General features: G+C 37.1%; 1 protein-coding gene across 3 annotated transcripts in view; it reads right to left on the reverse strand.

The window, feature by feature from the left end:
• The window catches only part of RC3H2 (ring finger and CCCH-type domains 2), a 49,881-nt gene that overhangs the window by 31,557 nt on the left and 8,440 nt on the right, over window positions 1–9,884 (reverse strand). For all 3 annotated transcript variants that reach the window (XM_010844017.1, XM_010844016.1, XM_010844018.1), the window contains exon 4: window positions 3,302–3,477. In XM_010844017.1, coding sequence (XP_010842319.1) covers window positions 3,302–3,477 — 176 coding nt within the window. The remainder of the gene's footprint in view (window positions 1–3,301; window positions 3,478–9,884) is intronic.

Consider the following 9,884-nt stretch of genomic DNA (forward strand, 5'->3'; position numbering starts at 1 on the left):
CAAGGCTATGGTTTTTCCTGTGGTCATGTATGGATGTGAGAGTTGGACTGAAAGAAGGCTGAGCGCCGAAGAATTGATGCTTTTGAACTGTGGTGTTGGAGAAGACTCTTGAGAGTCCCTTGGACTGCAAGGAGATCCAACCAGTCCATTCTGAAGGAGATCAGCCCTGGGATTTCTTTGGAAGGAATGACGCTAAAGCTGAAACTCCAGTACTTTGGCCACCTCATTCGAAGAGTTGACTCATTGGGAAAGACTCTGATGCTGGGAGGGATTGGGGGCAGGAGGAGAAGGGGACGACAGAGGATGAGATGGCTGGATGGCATCACTGACTCGATGGACGTTGAGTCTGGGTGAACTCCGGGAGTTGGTGATGGACAGGGAGGCCTGGCGTGCTGCGATTCATGGGGTCGCAAAGAGTCGGACACGACTGAGCGACTAAACTGAAACGAACTGAACTGAGCACTACAGTTGATGATTAAGAAATTGAGAAATTTCCTGCCACCACAATAAAGATTATTAGGGTATTTTTCGGAGAAGGCAGTGGCACCCCACTCCAGTACTCTTGCCTGGAAAATCCCATGGATGGAGGAGCCTGGTAGGCTGCAGTCCATGGGGTCGCTACGAGTCGGACACGACTGAGCGACTTCTCTTTCACTTTTCACTTTCAAAATGGCAACCCACTCCAGTGTTCTTGCCTGGAGAATCCCAGGGACGGGGGAGCCTGGTGGCTGCCGTCTATGGGGTCACACAGAGTCAGACACGACTGAAGTGAGTTAGCGTAGCATAGGGTATTTTACAGCTTTAATCTATACTTAAGTGACAAAAAACAAATTCAAAGGTAGAGTTTTACATGTCTTACTGAAACTAATTATCTAAAAGTATGTAGCTAGTTAATTTTCACAATAAAAAATACACTTATTCCTGAACCATAAAATCTGCTAATGGCCATGTGAAATCTGATACTTGGTTAGAATTCAGACGACCTAGGCCTAGTACAGGCTCTGAAACTTAGACTGAGCACATTGTTCAAACTCTTCAAATTGATGATTTCCTCATCAGTAAAATGGAAATATCCCCAGACCACCTCACTGGTTGTTTCAATTGCTACCGGTGGCACAGGAGACAACAGTAATATGACCTCTAGAACATAAAGACTGGGAAATCAATCTAAGAGTTAACTTAATAGTATCAATTCACAATTCTCTTTGAGAATATATACATTATAGAAAAGTATGGGACCCAAAATTCTAATCAACATGATCTTACATTTAATTTAAGAAAGAGCAGAGTATAACTTCGAAATCTCAAAATAATATACTTAAAGAAACAAAAGGAAGAATCATTAATCTAAAACATAGAAAAAAGAAACCTAAAAAACCAGAAGGTGGTAACACTCATCCAACCACAAGGGTACAGGGTGCTCTTGGGTAGTATGAACATCTATCCACCTGAACTGTAAAGATGTATGTATTATAGGTGGCTTGCAAAGCCTGGCCTAGTCAAGTTCTAATAACAGGCATCAGAATCACCCATGAAGTTTTTTTTTTTTTTTTTCTCACCCATGAAGTTTTGAAAATTACAATTTCAAGTAATCAGAATCCCTGGCTTCGAAGACCACATAATTAAAAAGTATATATGAATGTTCAAGTTGCACTCATGTATTTTTGTTATCAGATAAAATATCTAGGGATGGGACCAGGAATGTATGTACACTCTGCAAAATCCCATAGGCGATTCTGATGTGTATCTTCATTTTGGAACCACTGCATTAAACACTGGAATCATCAACTCCCTTTGCTCTGACTTCATGCTAAGCAAGCAAAGGTTTGATAATCTTCTACTGGAAAATACCTACAACATGAGAATTAAAGTCATTTAAGAGCTGAACTTCTAATTACAAATTAATAAAATTGATAACATGTAGTATGTGACCTCGTTTGTGATTCTGCTCCTGAGGAATGCCCAAAATTCAGGTCTCTAAGTCTAGAGTCAAGGAAAATATCTTGACTCACTCACAGTAGTTTACTAGAGTAACTGTCCCTCGAGAGAGGTCTTTCAGCAACTGTCAGCATGATACCCTGTTATTCACCGAAACACTGCTTTTAACATTTTAAACTATAGGGCAGTAGTATAGGATGAAATGAGAGCATGATACTGAAATCTCTTTCTAAACTTAGTGTTATTCAAATGTCAGGTATTAGGAGCAGTTGTAGATGTATGACAATTATGAACCACAAATCTGTATGATACTGTTGAGGAAAAGAACAACATTAAATCTGTAAGGCACAGTGTAAGAACCTAGGTGGTCACTTCAGGATGATAAATGAGCTTGGTCATCTGGACGCTTAGCCAAAAGCATTGTTTGAAGAACCAGAGATTGGTTTCAGTTGTTTCCCTAAGGACACAATCAAGCACTGTAACTAGCAGGCAGAGAGTGTCCAACTCTCATTTGTGAAGATAACTCATTTGAACATATTTTCATCAACAATTAACCTGTTACCTCATACTAAGCAGTGCACACACAAAAAAAACCCTCTTTCTGCTTATATCGTTATCACCCTTGAGCTATAAAATCAGCAAAATAGCTTAAATAAGCCTTGGTTTCAAATCCAGAAGTTTTACTTTTATAGAAGCCAATGGGCCTTTCTATTCCAAGACATGGTCCCTATGCTCAAGACCTCACCAGCAACTTACATTCCTGTATCATGCAGAAACTTTAAGGATTCAGCCTTCTTTCCATGTCTCTCAGTACCTGTCATCACCCATAAGCCTATCTGACAAGGAAACTACATTTTGAAATAGCTTAGGGTTCATCCCTACCCTCTTTGACAAAAACCTTATTATCTAAATGCACAGTGGGCAATCCTCAACTTTTACTCTCCTGTTGTTCCCAGGACAACATACGGGCTACCTTCAGTTTAAAGGCTTTAATCTAATCACAACAGAGAAAGAGATAAAAATAATAATGGGGAAGTTAAAATATTTGCCTTCTTTTATTAAGTTTTCAGTATGGTTCCTGACTCTCTTTTAAGGTGGTAAATATAAATGAATTAGGCTTCTTCAGTTCATTTTTACTATTCCAAGAGTCAAGTTCACCAAACTTGTTTCCTCATAGTGTTACTGACACCTTCACATTATGTGTTCTTACACCCACGCATAGCAGTATTATACATCTACAGTGTTAACAGATGCATTAAATACAGAAGGAAAAGTCTCCTTTATCTCTTTTATTTCTGGGGCCTCTAGACCAGGTAACACCCATTCCAGGCATGCAATGTTCAGATGGTTGCTTGCTACTTACCTTAAAACAAGAAGCTCGATACAGTAGTTGCACAACATGACCAATACTTGTTTTTGATGCCTGAGGAAATCTTGGTTCTAGTCTTTGCACAACAAAAAGTACCAGAACTTTCCTTGAGAGAGCAGAACCATCTTCTAATGCCAGTAACACCAACTTCAAAGCTTCTTCCTGCATAGCTATAAGAAAAGAACATGAGTTCATGATAAATGAGGAGCCCTGCAGATCACATCTGTCAGTCTTCTTTGGATATTAGTTTATAGTGGTTCATTATCTCTAGTACTCAAATACTTAGCACAAAAAGAGAACATCATACATACACAAATATAGTTTACTTAGAAAGTAATCAAGCAAAAGACATGTCCTACTGAACAACCAATCAAAATACAAGTAAACAGATTTTAAACAAAATATATCCTCTATAGCTTTGTAATAGTCAACTAGATAATCATAATGTTGAAGTGAAAAAGGCCCTTGTTTATAAAACTCACAGAGCTACTCTGACAAATAACATGTGAAGGACACACAGTAGCCTTAAAATAAATGGTAATTTTTTTATGCTTTAGACTGTTGCTTTGCCTGTCAGAATTATTTTGTATATAATTTAAAAGTGGTATTAGCCACTGGATGCAATACCTAAAGGCATCAATTTGTGTTGCTTTCCAGTCAGGGAGGTAAAAGTATAATCTGAATCTAATCATAAGGGGATATCAAAAAACCCCAAATTAAGAACATTCTATAAAACAACTGCCTGTATTCTTCAAGAATAGCAACATTAGACAAAGAAAGACTGAAGAATGGTACTATGTTAAAGAAGACTAAAAAGAGGTATGACAGTGTCTTCCCTGGCAGTCCAATAGTTAAGACTCTGTGTTTCCACGGAAGAGGGTATGGGTTCAATCCCTGATAGAGGAATAAAGACCCTGCATGTCACATAACAGCTGTGACAAATAAATACATGACATCATCTTAGACTCAATCATAAAATGAAAAAAATTAATGCCATAAAAGATATTTCTGGAATAACCAACAAAACTGGAATATAAGTTTTAACAAATTTAAATTTTCTGAATTTGATGAATGTATTCTTTTTAATTAAAAAAAGACTTAAGTGTAAGCAGTAAAGGAGGCATGAAATAGGCAACCTACTCTTAAATGGTTCAAAAAGATGAGAAAGTGAACTATATAACAAATATAGCAAAATATTACAAATGAGTGAATATGGATAAAGAGTACAAAGGAATTCTCTACATTATTCTAGTAACTTTTTGGTAAAAATATACTGGTTCTCAATGAAAACAATGGAACTGAAAGATCATCTAGAATCTAGATTAAAAATCAAATCCCTTCTTTTTCAAAGTGGGACATCAAGACTCAGAAAAGTTAAGTGACTAGGCCAAGTTTCACAATCAGTAAGCAACAAAATAATAACTAGAAACAAGGACTTTTTAAAAATTGAGGTAAAATTCATATAACATAAAATTAACCATTTTAAAGTAAAAAATTCACAATGGTATAAAACCATCAACTCTATCTAGTTCTAGAGACATCTTCATTATCTGACAGGAACTCAAGAACCATTAAGCAGTCACTCCTCATACCACTGACCCCTGCAGCCTCCAGCAACTACTAGCCTGATGTCTGGTTCTATGGACTGACATTTGTGTATGCAGAATATGTGACCTATTCCCTGACTTCCTTCACTTAAAATAACATTTTCAAAGTTCATCCACATTGTGGTATGTATTGGTATTTCAATCCTTTCTATGGCTAAATAATACAGTATTTATAAATATACCACATATTGGTTATCCATTCATAAAAACTGATGGGATTGCTTCCATCTTTTGATTATTGTGAGTAACACTGCTATAAATATTCATGCACAAATACTAGTTTGAATACCTGTTTTCAGTTCCTTTGGGTATACACCTAAGAGTGGAAATGCTGGATCATAAGGTAATTCTACATTTAACTTTCTGTGGAACCACCAAATTGTTTTTCCACAGGGGCTCCCTAACATCCTCGATTAACACTTTTATTTTCCACTTTTTAAATTACAGACAACCTAGTGGATATGAAATGGTATCTCACTGTGATTCTGATTTGCATTTCTTTAATGACTAATGACACTAAGCATCTTTTCATGGACTTTTTCACCATCTATGTATCTTCTATGTAGAAATATTTATTTAAGCCCTTGGCCATTTTTAAATTGTGCTATTTATTATCTTTTTGTCATTGAGTTTCAGAACACAGGATATTTGATAACTAGTCTAGTGCTTCTTAGGCTTCCATGGTGGCTCACTGTTAAGAATCTGCCTGCAATGCAGGGGATGCAGGTCCCTGGGTCAGGAAGATTTGGAGAAGGAAATGGCAACCCACTCCATATTCTTCCTGGAGAATCCCATGGACAGAGGAGGCTAGTTGGCTATAGTCCACGAGGTCACAAGAGTCAGAGACAATTTAGCGACTAAACCAACACACCACCTAGTGCTTCTTAGATAAGGTAAATAAACATGAGGAAATATCCACAGGCGGCATTCTCAAATTATATATAAATATGGAAGATTCTCTGGAGAAGGAAATGGCAACCCACTCCAGTACTCTTGCCTGGAAAATCCCATGGACAGAGGAGCATGGCAGGTTACAGTCCATGGGGTTGCAAAGAGTCAGACACAACTAAGCGACTTCACTTTCACTTTCTATGGATTTTCAAAATTATTTTTCAATTTAACTTTGTATTATGTAAAATAAAACATATACAAAAGTAGAAATAACATGCATTCCTAATACAGCTCCTGCCAGTAAGGGTTCATCTACTCATTATCCACTTCTCTAGTTTGTTCTAGCTGGAGTGGTTTGAAGTAAATCCAAGATAACATAGCACTTTATCCTTAAATAATTCATTATGTATTTCTAACAGGTAAGCACTTAAAAAATTAACATAACACTATTACCATGTCTAAAAAAAGAAATATATTTCCTTGATATCATCTAATATCCAATCCATGCTGAATTTTCTCCCACTGTCTCAAAATTTCCTCTTACAGTTGGTTTCTTTGAGTAAGCAGCCAAAGTCCATATGTAGCTTTTGATTTGTATGTCTTCACGCTTAACAAGAAAAATCTATACTAGTTTCTCACCACTCTCCCACCCTTCCAATTAGAACAAAATAACTGGTTGCAGAAACAATCATTTTTCTAAACAATATCCCACATTCTCAATTTCGCTAATTTTGCACTTTTTTTTATGGTATGCCTTTATCCTCCTTATTTCATGTAAACTAGAGACTTGATTAGATTTGGAATAAGATTTTAGCTTTTGGGGGTTTTGGGCAGGGCAAGCATACTTCTTATTTTGTATATCATATAGGTATATAAGACCTAGATGTCTCACTTTTAGTAATATCAAGATTCATCAGTGGGTTCAGGCCTTTTGCATTTACTAACCTTTCATCTGGGCTTCCCTGGTGTCGCAGAGGTTAAAGCGTCTGCCTGCAATGCAGGAGACCCGTGTTCGATCCCTGGGTTGGGAAGATCCCCTGGAGAAGGAAATGGCAACCCACTCCAGTATTCTTGCCTGGGAAATAACATGGATGCAGGAGCCTGGTGGCCTACAGTCCACAGGGTCACAAAGAGTCAGACACAACTGAGCGACTTCACTTTCACTTTCAACCTTTCATCTATTGGTTTTAACAGCCAATAGTAATTCTTACCTAGACCCATTAATTCACCTGATGTGATTTTTCTAACTTTAACATTTTTTTTCCTATATTTATTAGCTAGAACTCTGCTAAAGGAAAAACTTACCCTCAAAATTCTGAGAAACTGTCCTTGAAAGTAACTTAAAAAGGCAGAAAAAGCATGCTTGATTTTTTTCTATTCCTTTTCCAATTTTTAGCATAATGTGTTGGTGTTGTAGTAACTGACAAAGATAACCAATTAATTTTTTCTGTACTAACATTACAGGATCACGGATTTTTACACATTTTATGTTTTTTAATTCATTATAGTCATTATTCATTTGGAAGTTCAAATTGTCCCACTTTTATCCAGTGGGAGCCTTTTCAAATTCTGTGTCCTTTTGACAAGATTCCGACGGTCTTTAAAAGCTTTTTTACTTTCTAGCACAAGACTTCCCAGGCTCATCTTGTACTTTTTCTATCCTAGAACTGGCATAAGACATTTATTCAAAGAGCTCTACTTCTTTTTAGTATGAAATGTTATCTGGGTGCTATGGCTATTCATTCCTTTCAAGCCTTTACAGTGGACAGTTAGGAAATACTTATTTTCCAGAAAAAGAAAATTAAATGAGTCTGTACTTATTTGCCAATTAAAATTTAAGGATGCAGGCTTTTTACATAAATTCTTTGATTTCATACTTATATCTCTTTTTAAATGTCAAAAATCTTTGTTTCCGATGGCATTAATATAACTACTTACTTGCTGTATCCTAATTCATTTCAAAATAACAATATCAGTAAGACTAGTGAATATAATCTATTATATATCACACCAGGAATATAAAAATCAAAACACTGTGTTCTAAAGTCACCTGAATTAATTCATTCCTGATGAATATGCTGCCAAAATAATGTTTAGCTTTTTGTTTTTAGGCATTTTTTTGTTCTATTCATTTTATTTAAATTTCTAAAACTCATATTTACTAAAAATTGTTTTAAAATTACATAAAACCTTTACACAGGTTCAAAGTACAAATCAAGGTACACTGAGAGAGGTCTAGCTTCTGGTCCTGTCTGGTTTCCCTCTGTTCTTCCTAACTACATGTTTATTATGTTGTAACTTTTCCTACCAATGTTCTTTTGAAAAATATAAACAAATAATTTGAAAATGGTTGTTTCTTCCTTTTCGAGATAAAAATTTGCTTTCCTACAATAAGCATATTATTCTGCACCTTGCTTATTTTCTGTCGTAATGTATATTACATTATCATAGGCAGCAGACTATACACATTTTCCTCATTCCTTTCAACAGTTGCAGGGCAATCCACTGGAAAGATAGATAGCAGTTTACTAAGCCAGTCTCCTATTCAGACTTTCAAGTTCATTCTAGATGTCTGCTATTATAAATAGTGCTTTATTAAATTTATGCATTCTATATTTTTCACCATATTTATACGACAGACTGCTAGAAAAAGGACTGCTGGGCCAAAGAGTAGATGTGCAGATGATTTTGCTACATACTGACAAATTCCTCTCTCTATACTTTGCCCCACTTTGCATTCCCACTATTACTGGATGAAAGTACCTGTTTTCCCACAGGCTTGACAACAAAGTTGTCAGACTTTTGAATCTGGCCAATCTGACAGGTGAGAAATGGTATTTCAGTGTAATTTTAATGTATATTTCTCTTAATATGAGAAATACTGAGTATCTTTTTATATGTTTGAGGGCCATTTACATTACTTTTTCCCTTGAATTGTCTGCATTTTTGGTCAATTTTTTAATTGGGTGGCTGGTATATTTCTTCTGAGTTTTTTTACAAGTAAATATATTGGGCTTTCCTGGTGGCTCAGACAGTAAAGAATCTGCCTGCAATGCAGGAGACCTGGGATCAATCCCTGGATAAGGAAGATCCCCTGTAGGAGGGCATGGCAACCCATGCCCACTCCAATATTCTTGCCTGGAGAATCCTCCTCATGGACAGAGGAACCTGGCGGGCTACAATTCATGGGGTTGCAGAGTCAGACATGACTGAGCAACTACGTACAACACAATTATATATTAGTTATATAAGCCCCTTGTACGTGATATTATATAAATATTTCCCCAAGTTTCTTTTTTTTTTTTACTTTTCTTCAGTTCAGTTCAGTTCAGTCGCTCAGTCGTATCCAACTCTTTGCGACCCCATGAATCACAGCACGCCAGGCCTCCCTGTCCATCACTAACTCCCAGAGTTCACTCAAACTCACGTCCATCGAGTCAGTGATGCCATCCAGCCATCTCATCCTCTGTCGTCCCCTTCTCCTCCTGCCCCCAATCCCTCCCAGCATCAGAATCTTTTCCAATGAGTCAACTCTGCGCATGAGGTGGCCAGAGTACTAGAGTTTCAGCTTTAGCATCATTCCTTCCAAAGAAATCCCAGGGATGATCTCCTTCAGAATGGACTGGTTGGATCTCCTTGTAGTCCAAGGGACTCTCAAGACTCTTCTCTAACACCACAGTTCAAAAGCATCAATTCTTCAGCGCTCAGCTTTCTTCACATGTATCTCACATCCATACATGACCAGTGGAAAAACCATAGCCTTGACTAGACGGACCTTTGTTGGTAAAGTAATGTCTCTGCTTTTGAATATGCTATCTAGGTTGGTCATAACTTTCCTTCCAAGGAGTAAGCGTCTTTTAATTTCATGGCTGCAGTCACCATCTGCAGTGATTTTGGAGCCCCCAAAAATAAAGTCTGACACTGTTTCCACTGTTTCCCCATCTATTTCCTATGAAGTGATGGGACCGGATGCCATGATCTTCATTTTCTGAATGTTGAGCTTTAAGCTAACTTTTTCACTCTCCACTTTCACTTTCATCAAGAGGCTTTTGAGTTCTTCTTCACTTTCTGCCATAAGG

This window comes from Bison bison, unplaced genomic scaffold (genome assembly GCF_000754665.1).
Source record: "Bison bison bison isolate TAMUID 2011002044 unplaced genomic scaffold, Bison_UMD1.0 scf7180017864193, whole genome shotgun sequence".
Classification (NCBI taxonomy): domain Eukaryota; kingdom Metazoa; phylum Chordata; class Mammalia; order Artiodactyla; family Bovidae; genus Bison; species Bison bison.